The sequence below is a fragment of the Orbilia oligospora genome (genome assembly GCF_000225545.1).
Source record: "Orbilia oligospora ATCC 24927 unplaced genomic scaffold scaffold00215, whole genome shotgun sequence".
NCBI lineage: Eukaryota > Fungi > Ascomycota > Orbiliomycetes > Orbiliales > Orbiliaceae > Orbilia > Orbilia oligospora.
In genome coordinates this window covers 3,004,757-3,021,928 of record NW_011645772.1, presented here as the reverse complement: position 1 = coordinate 3,021,928, position 17,172 = coordinate 3,004,757, and the positions used below count along the sequence as shown (strand labels likewise).

General features: G+C 44.3%; 2 protein-coding genes across 2 annotated transcripts; one reads left to right on the top strand and one right to left on the bottom strand.

The window, feature by feature from the left end:
• Window positions 1-636: 636 nt before the first annotated feature.
• Window positions 637-1,566, bottom strand: AOL_s00215g876 (uncharacterized protein; the record flags this gene model as incomplete). The annotated part of the gene is made up of 1 exon (XM_011130078.1): window positions 637-1,566. The coding sequence occupies one exon, from the start codon at window positions 1,564-1,566 to the stop codon at window positions 637-639; it is 930 nt and encodes a 309-aa protein (XP_011128380.1).
• A 9,289-nt stretch (window positions 1,567-10,855) lies between these two features.
• On the top strand, window positions 10,856-11,674 carry AOL_s00215g875 (uncharacterized protein; the record flags this gene model as incomplete). Its single annotated transcript, XM_011130077.1, has 1 exon — window positions 10,856-11,674. One exon carries the CDS (start codon window positions 10,856-10,858, stop codon window positions 11,672-11,674), a length of 819 nt encoding a protein of 272 aa, XP_011128379.1.
• Window positions 11,675-17,172: the final 5,498 nt, after the last annotated feature.

Below are 17,172 nucleotides of genomic sequence, written 5' to 3'. Positions count from 1 at the left end.
TGATCATATGACAAACATAGCATACATAGTAAATGATAATACACCAAGTTTTCAAGGGTCTGAGTACCCGACTTGCCATAGTTAAGAATGCAACTGGAATATCCTCGAGTTTCGTTACATTATTGCTAGCTCCGCAACGCCCTCATCTACTGGACCTATCTAATGCGACGAAGATATCTATGCCTTGTCGTAACTTCCTCAAGAGAACTTACCATGAAAAAAAACAATGGCTTACATCAAATCGACGGAAATCGACGAGCTATAATAGGCTTATTATTAAGAAGTGAATGAGAAGCTAACAAATACAAAATATAGCAATAGAATGATTCTAGGTAATCGGATATCCGAAACCTAAATCAGATGCCATGGAAAATAAATGAGTGTAAGAAATTTAGGGACAAGGGGGAAAGAAAGAGGAAAGGATATCTATAATTTGATATCAGATGTGCACGCAGATAGCAGGCTTAGATCAATACCACTATCATCACCAGACTCCATAACAATAAACCAAAACAACCCGATTAGCTAGTAGAACTAACTTGAGGTGCACCTAGGACTTTGATGCCCTTCAGATCCCTCAATTGATCATGGGTGTATTCCCAGGGTGTTTTTGTTATGCATATCTATACCCCTTAACTAGGTCGCTAACCAAGTTCCTCTCTTATTCTTGTCATCTTCCAGCCATTTAGATATTGGTGTGAACTCGAATCCATATTCTGTGGGGTTTCCTCCTTCTGGGTCGTATCCAAACTCGGAAAATCCACGTTTGATGCTGTGCATAGGGTGCGTCTTTGTAGCCTCCCATTCGTCAGCCGGCCATTTGTACAGCTGGACGTCTTTTCCAGTTGCCTTTCTCAACTTTTCAACTACATCATTCATAGTCAGAAGCTCCGTGCCAATGGTAATGTCCTTGTTACGAAACTTCCCAGGATTCTTAACGGCCTCGGCCGCAAACCTTCCAGTGTCACTACCGTCAACCCACCATTGGGGATGGTTAGGATCCGTAGCGTCCTTGATAGTCAGAGTGGTTGGGAGTTCCGGAAACATCATGGCCACATAGTGTGGAAAAACGAGGTTCTGGATAAAGTTTGGAGGTTTGATAATAGTCCAGTCAGCCCCGGAGGAACGAATCAGATCCTCAATTCTCCATTTCTTAGACCAGTAGACCTTCAGGAAGCTACTCTCTGGGAGATTGGCGTAAGCTCGATCGAAACTTTCTTGAGTTCCGGTTCTTGCAACCGAGCCATAAAGAACTTGCTTGACCTTGTAGCGTTTGACTGCATCGATGATATTTTCTGCCTGTTCGATATCATTGTCGCCGCCCGTAAGGTCGGGGAAGATAGTAAAGAATACGGCATCAAATCCAGAGGAGAAGGCTTTATCGAGTGCCTCTTTATCACTAAAATCACCCTTAAAGATTGTGATTCCAGCGTCCCTGATTGGTTTTGCGGCGTCGGAATCGGGGTTACGGGTAAAGGCAGAGATTTGGTGATTCGGGTCGTCCTTTAGTGCCTCGACAAGGCCAGAACCCATACATCCGGTAGCGGAGAGGACGAGAACCTTCATTGCAGCTAAGTTGTCTGAACCGGTATATCAGAAGGTGTTGGATCGAGGTAGAAGGCCTGGCACTGCGGTATTTATATTGTGGGGTCTTGCAAGGAGATCGATATAGCTTTGAAAACTTGCGTACTTAAAGTATACTACACAATTGACAATTGTACAATTGAAGAGCTAACCGTCGACGAGATATATAATATATGGTATTTGCTGAAGTTATACGATTGGTATAGTTATAATTATCGTATATAGGTTGGCCAGACAAGAACCTTTATACAGAGCCAGACCGAATTGAAAGTCTTACGATCGCAGAAGTTCCATAACGCTATTCCTCGCTCGTCATCGACCCCGCAATCATTAATCACTAATGATCGGAAGGGGAAGTATCCGCTGGCAGCCCATCTGCTTCCGGTGTCCCATTGCATAGTGCAATGCATAATGCATAACGAATTGAACTGCCATTACAACACACATAATCCAACACATCTTGATCCCGCTTTGGGAAAAGCGCCGGACCTCGGAAGTCATTTCGGTGTGTATTCTCCCGGGCCGCGAAAGCTTCTAACGTCAGCAACCAGCCTGAAAAAGAGCTAATGGGCCCCATCCAATATTAATATTAATAAGCGTCTCAGGTAGCCTGAACTGTAAGCACCAGGCGACCATCCGAAGACGTGTTCTTAAAGTGCATTAAATGACCTTCTGAGTGAATAGACAATACTCGCCTCTCTACCATACAGCGCGCTCGCTCGATTGTGTTTGTCCGCGCAGATGCATGTTAGCCTGGTGATTGTTGACGTGTTGTGAGATGTTAAACGATACGTACCTCTGCCTCGCTGCCTACTTACGGTACTGAGATAACTAAGTACTTACATACTAGAAGTAATATTATAATAAGGTACTTAAATTCATATGGTACTTAGGTATCTAAGCACTTAGCCGGGCCGCGGACTGTTCATGATATACGGATATTAATGTGTACATATAGCTCCTCAACTGATTTGCGTCAGTCCTAACCAATGGGGCTTAGTAGCCATTTTAATTACCAGCTCTTAGCTTTCGGCTCTTCATTCAAACGAGATCTCAAGCCGGTAAAAGATACCAATACCGAGAGCTTGGTTTTCGGTGAATCAGCCTTCCATTCTTTTCGTCTGAATTCATCTGATGTCTTCATCCCCTTTTTTTTTCTTTCCAGTTCTGTATCAGTTCCAGGTTACCTTAAAATGGTATCGCCACACAGTATATACAATGAAGCTGTGACAACCTGTGTGTCGGATCAAATGAGGGTCTAGGGTCCGAGCGGCACTAAAGAGCCCCACAACCTCGGTGAAACTCCTCGGCTGTTGAGCGTCGGTATTCTTCGAATGTTCCTTCGAGCGTCTGTGCGGGAACAAGAATGCAAGTTAATATCACATTTCTAGGAATGGAAAGATCATTGGAAGATCAAAAGAATGTATGTGCTCTGTAAAAAGAATACCAAAGCTCCTTCCTTTTTGGCTACCTGCACAGACGACCCCATGAGGATAATACTCTGTGGTCTTTGGTGGAGAATTTTTCACACAAAAGATTGGTCACAGCTTAGGCCACCATTCCTCAATAAACCAATGATCCAGTAGGTCGATTCTTCGGATGTACCTGCAGGATCGGTGCCCCTTATTTTTCTGAAACGAAACTCTAAGTACAGCAACAGAAGAGCCTTGCTCATTGCTGACGTTGAGTTTACTGGTTTCAAACTTGAAAATTGATGATCAGAAAGGGCAGGGAAGGATTTTAGAGCTCTAGATTAACATCCCCGTCTCTTCTAGAAAATCCCCAAAGTATCATCTCGCCGCCCCTGGTTTTTCCGAGCGACAGATTATTGTACGATTCTCTCGTCATCTGGGACGTTCCGCAATTTGTCTCGGTCTTTGTTGCCCTGAATCTTTCGATCAGAGTGTTTTCTGATATTGTGTACAGGAATTTGAATTCCAGGCGCACATGTGAGAAATAGATGAACTTTGACCCACTAACATAGTGGAACTGCGCTCCACATTGGCACTGTGGCGCTTTGGTTATACCGCGGTTCGAAATTTTTTGTCTTCGATCGGACAAAGACCCAAGAATGGTCAATGCTAGAGTGCGTCCGCGTTCGAGAAGTTATGTGATACTTCCGCACAGCTATAGAGTTTGCAACTTCGGCGGACATCATATTGCCCCCCTCCAATACTTGATACATGCGACGTCCCAGACAGATAAATGCTTTGTAGTAAGGCTAGGCTCCTCGAAAGCTTTTTTTACATCAATTATCGTATAAATCACATCGATATGGTTTGCTATGTTGGTCATGGTCTCGTCATCAGCACCATGTCATCAGTCGATGCCTAACAATTCATCCACAGGCCTATCTGTCGGGAATTTTCGTAGACAACCCCTGTCAGTTCTCGAGCCCATCAAAGTTCGTAAGAGTCGTTATAATGTCATGGTTGTAACAGATCCTGCATCATATTGAGTAGTCGGAAGTCAAATCGTTCTGAATGGGCTGACCGACGTACACAGGGGACTAAATCTAGGGAGGCCTCTTCATCGCGAGTAGAGGAACCACAGACTTGGTCGTACGTAGTACTGTTTACCAAATTGTCTTGATTAAATGGAGGTCCCGAGGAAGAATTTTACCATAGTTCTTCGGGTTAAAGTCCAAGCTAACAGTCCAGGATTCCTAGCTCTGCACATCATTGAAAATTCTAACATGAGCACGGACGACGAACATAAGCCGAAACATGGATAGCTAGGCCAAACTTGAGGCGATGATATAGATGCATGATAGCTTCAGTGCAAGTGATTTGAGATGTCGGGAATAATTTCAACTTTTGGATCGTTTAAGAAGCCTTATGACAGTGCTTCTGGATGTCTTGTCTAGTTCGGGTCTTTTATGGTCGTCTTCTACATCGTAGTTCTTTTTCTTCTTCTTTTTTTTTTTCGAAATAAAAAAGGACGAATGATATGCTACGCTAGTAGTCGGTTTCCTTCCTAGATTAAATTTCAAAAAATTCTAAGAGTGTCATATGCACAGGTACAATTTTCACAAATCACGGCCTCATAGCAAGTATTATCGTAACAGAGGATAATATGATATGATATCATGGCTTCAAGCCTGACTTGTCCAAAGTAAGGCTGTTATTGGTAGCGCAATATCATTGGCGGCGGGCAAATGGAATTGGTCAGTTGGTTAAGCCTGTTCCATGCCAAAACTCTGTAAATCCACGGGATGGAGAAAATCTTTTGCCGCCGTATATATCGATGCCATCCTTGTCAACATCGGGGTTTTTGTATATACTCGTATATATTAAATGTATGTACATGTGTACATTCAGCTTGCATCACGCGTGGTAACAAAAGTTCCCGGTTTACAAACATATTCGATTGTGTGTACTTGAGGCATCCCATGGCCACACATCCACACGTCGGACCCAGCATAGAGGGTACCTAGGTATTTAGTCAAGTGGAATTCGAAGGCAAAGCCAACCAGGCCATGGACATGCGTTGTTGACAAGATCCAACATACCCAGTACCTATATATGCACATGCACATGCCTACAGTCAATGAATATTCTCGGCCGTAGCTAAGGCTCGATGCGAACCCAAGCCCAAGGAAGGCGACGAGCTGGGCTGTTGAGTAAAATCCTGTGTCTATGCTGGTTAATGCGGAGAAGAAATGTGGAGAACGCAACCTGTCAACTGATCTTCGCCACTTTTGCCGTCCTTTAGTACAGCTAGGTGGTGATATGGAGTCTTTCCGAACACTAATGAGGAACCTTTGGTGGGACCCTTGTCTCTATACCTTGTTGAAAATCCGGAGAAGTGTCGGCGAATTCATATTTAAGCGTTTTTTAGCTAGCTTGGGTGACAGACGATATCGGATACAGAGCTCTTTCGATCCCTCAACCGTTGGTGAGGATGACCATCGAGTTTTTCAAGGGTATAGAGCTTTACAAGTCAGCGCTATAGCTTCTGTTAGCAACACGGCTATACCCTTCGATGGTGGGACATATGTGGATCCCATCCGACGGGGTATGCTTGCACGTCACATTGTATTGGGAGGTAGAAACGGTGTGTGCATTATACCGAGAATGGCCGAAATTTTGGGAAGTGATCGATCGAATGAGTGTCTACGTTTTAAATTAAGGAGGAAACAAAAGGCTTTCTGGTTAACGTACCTTTGGGAAGAGAAGGTCTGGGTAAAAACCTTAGTCCCGTAATTTCTACAAAATAATTTGTTGCACCGAGCCAATTCAGCCGCTACAGCTGCATAGATGGTACAAAGAAAATGTCAGATAGATATCGATTTGGGAAGGAAATTTTATCCTAGGTTAGTATCATTCGACCAGACAAGGATAGTCCTGGATGTTTTTTGCCGAGTGCTTTTAGAGCGTTGGCGGGATGTTGAAAGTGGAGAAACGCCTTTCCCATGAAGTGGCTAGGTAGTGGTAGTATGTATGTATGTAGGAGTATGTGCACGCCTTGGTCCAGAACTCATATTCGACCGAGCTAGTCAAGTTTCGAAACGGTGGTTCTTAAGAGGCTGTCTGATATTACTTTTCAATTCTTTGATATACGGGGACGCTTTGGCACCTCATACTACATAGTATGTGCACATATAGCTTAATTAAGTCTTGCTGTCACGTCCAAATAACGTATATATTCATGCCTATACTTATATCGGTATATCTATTATCAATTAAACAGGAAGACAGTATCAATTTCGAATACTTTGAGGGAGAAGGGGCGTGCTTGGCTCTGGCAACCATATATTACTGATATCAATATGAAATAGTATTAAAAGGTTCGGACCCTATAAATTTAGCGATCTGAGAACCATCCCATATCATTCAGAACTATATAACTTATATATATACCTAGGGACATATAATAGTTATAGTTTCCGGATCAGGTGACGACCAGATATTGTACTTGCTTAGCAATATCACATAAAATATGACTGGATATCAAATGCCGAGTTTATATAAATTTCACTATATTATAAAAATTCAGATAAGACCTGAACTCAGGACATCCAGGCCAGGCATCCGCCTCAAAAAAAAAAAAAAAAATTTATTATAACCTCTCGTCAAGCACAATCCCTGAATGGGCATTATTATCCTGTGAGCGGGGTTGTCCCCGGTGTGAACTCATAACCGACTTCCGTGACGAGATGAAATTCTGCGAGCTCATGCGACAGAGTATCACAATAACGTCGTATCCCTCCACGATCGATACTCTGGGGTGCATAATAACGATGTGATCAAGCTGCATTTGCTCAAACGGATTTCTAGCCACCTTCATTTTATTTTCTAGAAGGGTTTGGCGGCCGAAAGGGGACTGGCCAAACATCACGAGGACAAAGTGTCTGGGTTCCACAAACACAAATGACGGAGAACTTCGGAAAAATAGAGAGCCCCGGCCGGACTATCCTTGTACGAACAATGCAATGGAGGCCTATGCGCGTTGGAATTCCAACGCTTCAGATGACCACTTGGATATGGATTCGAAGCCACTATTGTGGCCATGCCACGCCGGCACAAGCAGCACCAGTCATCGACTAAGAAAAATTTTCGAGGCTGCATACAGAGAATATGCACGACTGCACATGAACAGTTGCATTGGCCGTAGGACAACGGAGTTTGTTGTTGAACCCGTAGAGTTTTTCCGGTCCTATGCTGGAGAAACTGGCTCTTGCTAACACCCAAACAAATGGTTCGGCTATTACTGCCACACTGAGTTATATCGAGTTGATAGTCTCATAACAACCAATTTCGGTACTCCGTCTGGCAGTAGGGTATCCGGGATCATCGGTTTCACTTTGATAGATGATAAGACTTGAATGTGTATACAACGACTACTATGTAGAACATTTGGCGTGCTAGCTATCAGGTCATACATAGTTAGCCAGTCTAGTTTTGCGTGTCCGGCGTCGGGAACATGTACTCTCAAACACTACCTAATTCAGATCAGACGAATTCTCTCAATTGGAGAATCCTTGAAGCTTTAAAGCTTTATGCAACAGCCTGAGTGGCGCTTCCAAAAATTAGCTTCACCCTGGATCAAATCAATACAAAAGCTGATTCAAATAAGCCGTGAGCGTTCTCACACCCTGCGGTCGTGACTTAAATCGGATTAACGTTGTTGCGGGACCGAGTGGCGAGACACCTGTAATCTTATGAATGAAGTTGGCCCACTTCGTGCTTCACAACTAGGCCAAGCGATTAGCGCCTCAATTGCGGCCAGTGGAAGGCGGTTGCATTCATTGAAAAGGAGGTTTGAGTGTGGATCTTCCAATGCAAACGAACTATCAGGAAACCTCTGGCTGGTTACGGCTGGATCTTAAATTGAGTGTTTCGATAAATGCGATCTCAGAATGGCCCTCTTCAATGAATGAACTCTCATACGTTTCTGGGAGATAAGAGTTTTGCTGAGTACCTACTTTCATACATTGAAAGGCCTCATTCGATGTTTTTTGACCCCTTTCAAGGCCCGCGAAGCGACTCGCTTCATCTGCATTACGTCAATAGGCGGAATCGGTGAGGGATATTTTTCCCAGTTGCAGCAATGTATTGTAGACAATCTGATAAGTGACTTTACGAGAAACCCAGTCTTCCCGGTTTCATACTAAGTTGCCCAATATACATATGGCCCGCGCGGTAGTAGCAAAAATGGGTTTGAGAACGTGTTGAGCTCCTTACACACTATTCGATCCTCAATGACGGCCAAATAATTTTGCGGAACCGGGAAGGGCCTGAAGAGGGTCCTAACTAAGAGTCTCATCTCAGGATTCTCATCGGGAAGGATAAGGGAGTTTGGGAGTGGTGAGAGATGGTCGAAGGGGAAATTCCTGGTTCCGGAGACATGCAAGTATACACTAGCAGGATGTATCATCTACGAGAACAAATGATATATTGAAATCCTGTTAATAACCCTCAACGGAGTATCGTGGTGAGATGACTTTATCCTGTAATTCATGGTACGTACATCACTAAAGTTAGAAAAAAGTATTTTGTGAGATTCCATAGCTTATGGGCCGGGCATCTGATTGCACCGGTTTTTTCTTTAAGGATTAGCCGAGTTAGCAGGACCCACACTTGATGTTAACCCAGCCAATGAAGTCTTCGGACGATGGATATGATCACGCGGTTCGCTGGCCTGCTACTGTACCCCAAATACCCGGACCGCACCATCCATGTCTTGACACTGGAATCGAAAAAGGCCCCTCAATCCTTCGACACTATTGTACCGTACGCGCATACTACAGGAGTTTTTCTGGACGGAAGATGCCACCATTCACAAAATTCATTGATGGGGTAAAATCGATCGATGTTGGCGACGGTGTGGGGAAACTTCCTTGCCTATACAAGTTATCTTCGTTCGTTCTCCACCATACCTATGTACTAGTACCTCGCGCTAGCCGGTTGCTCTTCTTCAAAATCGTTCGGTCGGTGCGGGGCACAGACTCTAACTGTCTAATCCACAAGAGCCGTACACACAACAAAGCCTTTCAGCCCTGTCATTTCGTAAAGATCATCAGTGCTTCTTCTAGAATTGCTAAAGAAGGTTTCAGAGTGCTTCAGCGAGAGCACAGACTCGTCCCTGGCCGATAGAAGACATCCAAGGCGTCATGTGGTTTTGGTGTACATACATGTATGTATGTACCAGTATTCTACATGAAGAAACCATCAGTTGTCGATACTCCGATACCGCTGGGATTTTGTAGGACAATATTGCGTACTGCTAAACGACTTCAGGGTATCTTTTGGGCAGTAAAGCGCGTACAGATGCAAAGTGAGCATACATGAGCTATATCCCAGACTGACGGGAATTGGACTTAGTTCGAGCGACAAAGCAACGGTCTTAGCAAGTGAGGAGAGGAATAATAATATTTCTGATATATCCCTAGCCATACTGAGAAGGACGTCCTTGTGGCTCGCTCTTCGTTTGTTCAACTTTTGGTGTAGGCGAGAAAGGTGTGGGAACAGTCTGCCAGGCTCTGACCCTCGGCTGGAAGGGATCAGCTTTTGTGACGATACGGAATTTGGACGAAATGGCCTGGGGCCAGGACTTCAGATCAGGTCAAGTCACATTTTCTTTGCTGTGTCGTGTCTACCGCCTGATTTAGCTGTCGCTGTCCTGCTCAAAATTTTATTTTGTCAACATGCTGCAGTATCGAACAGGGGGTCAATATCAGTATTCCTTTTTTCCCTTTGCTTCCTTTTCTTTTCTTTTTTTTTTTTTTTTTTTTGGCAGTTGGCGTGTTTGTTCGATTCACCCGCCACCATATTGGTCCGGTCTTTTCAGTTGAAGGTTGCTTTTTATCCCCACCATCTTGCTGCGGTGGACAGGGTGCCAGAACCCCAGCCGGTGCTTGACCTCCCTGTCCAAGGACCCCCGGCCTAGCCTGGTCTGGGTATGTTGTATGTCTGTGAGTTCCTTTTTCCTCGGTGTGAAGTTAATTTGTAGCTTGTTCTAACAAAAGATCATCTCCTGACTGCCCCGTGCAAGATTTATGTACTCCAAACAAGGGGCCGATGTAAATTGTGGGGCAATTGCAAGAATTCGACCGCGTACCTAACTTTTATTCTTACGGAGTATCGACCAGACCAGACCAGGCTATGACCAGGAACTCGAAAAGGATGCCTCTCTGGCGCTGCGACGGTACCGTGCTTGCCAAATATTATTCTTACATCGTACTTCTTGTTTGTTCTGCTTACCAGAGTGCAACTCTAGACGCAGGACTCCACCCTTGTCTTCGATTGATTGGATTGGACAGCTGATGACCTGGTCGTCCACTACATACTACTGTGTAGTACCGGTTCGTTCCCTCAGTCCAAGGAGGGTTAGAGCTCTCCGGAAAATCCCTACCTTTGCGACTTACTCGCATCTTCTCCATATTTTCTTTTATTCCTGTGCATGCATCTTTGCTTGTGGCTGATTGTCCTGTGCGATCACTCAGAACAAGGGACGGACCATGCATCGCAGATTTCTCGACTGTCACTATTTAATCTTGGAGCAATCCCCACCATCTGTGTCCGAGTCCTTCTTTCACCATCAGCTATCGCTTCATTGACGATATCTACTGCTCATTGACAAGATATATCTTTTCTATACACTCATTCTTCTTCCCAGAAATCTATATCGACTGGTAGATCATAAGATCCCGGCGTACGAACCACATATTCATAAAGATAATCGAAGATTTTACGACTTCATAACGCCTTGTATATCATACCCTGCACCTTCTTCATACCACCAGATCATAATATCTAAAAACTCCAAGATGTCTTCTCCACGCAGCCACCCACAACACTCCCGCAGCATGAGCAACAATAGATTTGCGGGAATGATCCCTCCTCTCATGCTTGTCAACCCATCAGACCTACAGATGAATGGAGTCCGCGTTGACGGGTCTCTTTTGTCAAGCAAGACTTTCATTGACTCCATGACCGCCTCGTTTAACCAGCACGAAACTATGTCTCCATCTACTCCGGAATTTATCGACTCTCCATCGTCTACTGTCAGCGCTGATTCTTTCATGCCTCCAACCCCACAGCAAATGCACCACGGCAGATTTCTCTGCCCTGAGCCAAACTGCTCCTACAGTATCATCGGGTTAAACTCTGGTGCTGAACTTGAGCAGCATGTCGCCTCTGGCAGCCATGTTAATCACCCTGTTGAATTCGATCTCGAACTCAACAACGAAGACCAATCCGGATATTCAGCCCCGATGTGGGGAAGCAAAAATGGGGACTACTTCGCCCTACCTACACAGCCAAAAGGAAAGGGAATTGAAGGACACTGCGCATGCCGATACTGCAATCCCCATGTTGCAGCTGTTGAACCTGAAATTCAACAGCAACAGTCCCTCGAACTCCCTCCTCCAGTTGGTGGCAATGGATTTGACCACCGAACATGGCAACAGAATATGAAATTGGAAAAGGCAATGCAGGCCGTCCTACAGCAGCATCAGCGAATGCGAGAGGCAGAGGTCATCCAGCAAAGCATTTCTTTTGCGAATACCGTGCAGCCATTCGGAAATTTCTATGGCGCACCTCAAATGCCAGTTTATCCTGTCTACAACAACGCTTTTGCTTACTAAATGGACAGCCCGCCAGACGATCATGCCTCTCTCACGATACAATTTTCTTATTGTTCGTATACCCTTCCCAGTTATCATGAGAACTGGATGATCTTGGAGACACGAATTTCTTTTGAAGCCTTAATTTGTACATACCCACGACATATCGTCGACTCAGAGCTTGCAAGCTTTTTTTTATTATTTTGTTTTTGTCAGACCTTAGCCTTTCCTTTTTTGTACAGCTGATATCCCCATCCAAAATATCCCTAGGAGTTATTATTTCTGGAAAGTCTATCTTTTCTTCGTTCCTTTTTTTGCATCTTTTTTTTTTCATATTTGTTTTTGGATACCGGGCGGTGTTCAATCAGGCATTTCAATGGGGGAGGCGTTACATTCACCGATATTCTACTAAAACAAAAACCCGGAAATACCGATATCTACCATAGGAACTTTGAGGTTTCTCGCGGACCGATAAAAGTTCTCAATTACTGCATTGAATTTATGGCACAAAAAGTCAGACGGCATTTTGGAAGGCATCTTGATCATATTTTGGGTTTACCGCCTGTATGTACGATAACTAAGAGAGTTGAGCTTTCTAGTGTCAATTCTAGTTTCCTAATTTAGGAAAATAAATACAAATCAATTATTTGAAAGTCTCAACTGTTCCCGTTTTCTTCGATAATATAAATAATTACACAGCCGACAAAATACCTGGGCAAGGACGATAGGATCGACCCCGCGGCTGCTGAATTTGTTATTATTTCTGTACTCATGACTTGGCTTGAATTTAACTTGTAAGAGGCGCATCATATCGCGACTCCAGCTTTTACGGCATAGCTGATTCAAATCACCAAATATTGCTCATTTTTTGATAGAACTGCCTAGGACGTCCCTCTCCAGATCTTAAACTAGAAAATTTTCGGGATAGGGCAAAGCCGATACATTAGCGTCAACAGTCTGGTATAAAGTATTTTAAGCTGAAAATTTATGGCTCTAATCAATTTCACGGATTGCACCGAAATCACTCACAGCTGCACAGAACCGATTCCCGCTCGAGTAAATTTTTAGTAATAACGTTAGTAAAGATTTTGATATTCACCCTCCATCTCCGATAATTCGCAAAAATCATTCCGAAATTTCGCCTGCAGAAGGGGCCGAAGGCAGTGATTGTGCACTGATTTGAATGTATAAAGTCAAGTTTCCGTAGAAGAAAGCTCCGATATGTAGATGGTTTGATATTTTTGGGGTTGTGTGGATGACCAGCCCCAGATCTTCCGGGGTATGACCCCTGCTCTTCCCCATACTTCTATGCAGAAGGAATTAAAAAGGTCCAGCGGAGGATAATGCACGGCATCTGTGCTGGCTAAACACAAACCCTAGAATTAGGTAGTTCGTCCTGTAGGCGCATATAGGTCGCTTCGCGCGAGCTCGAGCTATTTCTTTGCAAAGCTCAGAAGAACTCATATTTCCAGGTGCCGTGGCCAAAAAATTGCCATACACACACTTCCACAACCTTCCTACTTTCCTGAATAAATATAATATGACGAAGGGGTTTGTCGATATTCACTATCGGACGAGCCGCCCCAGCAACATCCCGGTTTCTGCACTACAGCAATAGCACTCTGCTTTAAGGGCTGCTCGGATATAATAATTGCGCCTCTGATAAACCTCGTCAGTGGCCAAACCCTCGCTGCGCTCAATACAGTTGCGCAGGAGTTCCAAGACATGTTGGTCAACGTCTTATCTCTCCTCCTTTGTCAGGGTACGTTCAGTCTCTAGTTTTTTTTGAAACCCTGAATATCGCTAGAGATCTATGTCTAGGTGACTGAAAATAAAGTTAACCTACTGAATTGGTGTTTTCTTCTTCTTCTTCTCTTTTATTCCTGGTATGGTGGTTGAGCAATAACAGAGAGGATATCTAGGATCATATCATCTGTTGTTCTCAAATATTTCTGATATGGGGAAACCTAGAAGGACGAATCCACAAAAATTGCCGACGTGGCTAGGAGTAAATTTTCGGATGAGGATTTAGGCCTAGGTGCTAAGACCTACCCCACCTCACTCACCGACCACAAAAGAAAGAATAGTCTGGTCTGGGGTAATAAGCGGAGTTGACAAACGGGAGAGATGGGTCACAAACTCCCAAAAATACTTGTTGAAGTGTAACAAACAAGGCCGGCATACAAAGGTGTGCCTTGAAAAATCTATTTGAAATTCGAACTTTCCGAGTCTTCTATGCGCGGCTGAGGTAGAAACGTATTAGTGCAGGCAGGTATCCTGGGTCCGAACGCCTTCCCGGGAGGTGGATTGTTGACGATGTTGTCATCGTAGTGTCATGGTATGCGTGACTTTTGAAGATAACTTGGTGGATTGGTGGCTTGAGTAACCACTGGTACCAGTATGTCTTCACATTGCCGCCTCCCTTCAGTGCACGACTCTACTGTAGATCTGTGCTCGAGCACTTGCAATGCAAAGGCTCACCAAGATGGTGTGGACGCCTACCCTTGCCCTTACAACGGTGCCTTGCAGCTGCGCAGGCGGTGGGGTACGGAAATTTCTCCCATAGTCGCAATCCGGTACATCGCGCTTGGTCAGTGCAATGCGGAGAAGGAAGATAATCGAAAAAGTTGACCGAGGAGGGAAAAGTCACGAAATTCATGCGTAGTATGCTGAGGTCGGGCCTCGATATGTAGAATGGGGCCCTGCTAGCGCGGTTTCTAACTTATCCGTGCACTAGGCAAAATGAAGCTTAAGGCGAGATCAGGTGCAGGAAACGACCAGCAAAAGAAAAAGAAATCATGGGATAGAAGTTCGGATATTGGAGGTGGTGGAAGTCACTAGTTGACAGGGATGCTTGGTGAAAATGCAACAAACACAGAAATAACCATTCCCGGCTGAATAAAACATTTGAGAGAGCAGCACACCTAAAATAACAAAGGGACTGGGAGGCGCCGCCAATGCATAACTGAGGAAACCTCGGACGAGTTTACATACATATGTACATTTAAATCGCATGCCAAATCATCTGATATCTCAGGTATTATAGTGAGGGGTAAAGAACATGTAAGTACGGCTCCTATTTACGGGGCTTGTGTTACCCGCAGCCAAGTGGTTCAGCGGGGTAATAAAGCCCGTTCGTCTTAACTTTTTAGACCAAGGAAATCGGCCTCGGTGCTTGAATCTTCGCTAAGAAATTAAGGAGTCTTCTTTCTCCTTTTCCTTTGCTTTCCTTTTTTTTTTTGCCGTCCTTTAGCCTGGCCACACGTTGTTCGACGTAGGGTTAGGTTAGCGTCTATAGACCTTCCGGCAAACCGCTTCCATGCAGTCCGCAAAGATTTCCACCACCACCGGCAGCCTAAGACTGATTTAACTAAGTACATAAATATTAATTAGATGATTTTGGATTGTGGAGCTAGTGATTAACCCTTCATGTGGGTTTAACACTCAAGCCTGGTTGGTCAATGTTTGAAGCACTGGCCAAGTTGACTAATATAGTCTAGGTAGTCGTTTACTTTTCCAAATAGCAACTGTTTGTGAGAAAAAACCATCCCCGAGCAGTGGCTAGTTTCCGGCTAGGTTATTTTCTATCCTGGGTGCATGTATGTACCCCATCGATGTAGTTGAACTCACAGCTGATATTCGTCTCGAGAAATTAATAATATCTTTAGCCAGAAAGAGCGACCTATCGAGTATGCAGCGTGTTTTTAATTCTAATATCAGTTGACAGTCCGGCTAGCCCCGGGCGGAGTAAATTTTGCCTCTGTAAAGATTATGAACACGAGATCACCTTGTCTGCAAGTGGCAAATCCAAGAGTAAAAATTTTGACAGGCCTATTTTCTTGCTGGAATACTAGTCTTAAGATTTGAGTACGTGGCTATGTGACACGATGACCGAAGATAACGAATTCTCATGTTGCAATTAATATAATGGCGGAGCATACCAAGGTCTAGCCTCTGCTATTTCTCATATTCGACAATGGCGACGACATAACATTAACCTAGTCAGCCGCGATGGGTCCTGTGTCCTACTTCTCCAGAGCGGGAACACACGAGTACGAGGATTCGAAGCGAGCCACCTGACAAGATTCCTAAAAGCAAATATGCTTCTTTTACGCACAAGGTAGAGATCGAGACTCAGATATTTCCCCAGCGCTTCATTTCATAATATTTGCCTAGCCAACCTTTGGCCATAGGATTCGGACACGAACTAATTCTGAATTCACGAAAAGATTGTACTTGAGTGATTTACCGGAGTTTCTCCGCAGCGACTAGGGAGGTAAGCAGTTTCAAGCCTGCGTCGATCAAAAAAGCCACCAAATGCGATCTAGCAGACCACCATGTGGGTCCTTTTCATGACTTGCAGCAGTCCTCATGACTGAAAAGCAAGGGTTTGGCCTGAAATTATCGGACGTAGGAGGTGGGGATGAATTCTCTCTATATAGCCTTTGTGCCAAAGCTTACTATATTACCAACCCAGCCGCCCCGTTTTCGACAACAGTGCCTCCAAGAGACCTAGTTGTATTGTCGATTCTCATTATCGCCAAGGGAATATATATTGCAGCTATTATGCGTCAGTCTCTTAGCCACCGGAGTTTGTAAGTGTCATTGACGGTTGAAGAAAAAATTTTTTTTCAAAGAACGTTAACGCAAATGGTTTACCCCATATAACTTCAGTCTTCTATAGCCAGGGACAGGGCCCCTTAAGCGTTATTATTTTTCACGCTATCGTTTGTGAATCGGTAATTGCTTCAAGGCTGCCTGTCATCTCCCTGGAGCCATCAGCTCGTGTCAACCACAGATGTGAAGTCTTCCTCCCATGCTCATCAATGCCACAGTGCAATGGCCATTCTCATGCCTAGCACATCTCACAGACCTACGCGATTCGTTATCCTACCGAGTAAATTTTCCTATCCCTGATCTCGTTTCGAACTGTTGGTATCGAAACTAGTCGTAGTCCCCACCGATTTGCCCCGATCGACGATTTGAGATCGATTCGTAATTTTTTTTGGTTTTCAAACCCAACAGTTTTTTTTTATAGAGGTTAGTCAAAAAATTCTTTCTAATCGCGAAGTCCCATCAACAGTTAACGTTACCTAACCTCTCGAATTTTAGAACTAAGCTGACTCAAACCACGACAGCGCGCTCCAGGTATTTTAACCATGTTGAAAAATTAACTCGGAAGCAAAATTGCCGGGCTCATGACTTCCTAGCTCAAGACTATTCATAACTTTGGGATCGCGTCCGCAAGTTGACATTGGTGCAGAATCAAGAAAATGACATAAAAATCTCACATATGGAAAAGGCCGGGGGATACACTTCCCGTGTCGGAGGGACTATGCACTTGGGACATAACATACAACAGTGCCGTTTCGCTTCTGATATGCAAACTAAATTTCTTGGATTCGACCCCGCATAGACGGCAAGATTCAATACAATCAAGAGATACAATGGAGGACTTTTATTAACAGTTTATGTAACCTATCATCCTGATAAAGCTCCTGAAGGTGGGATCGAGGAGG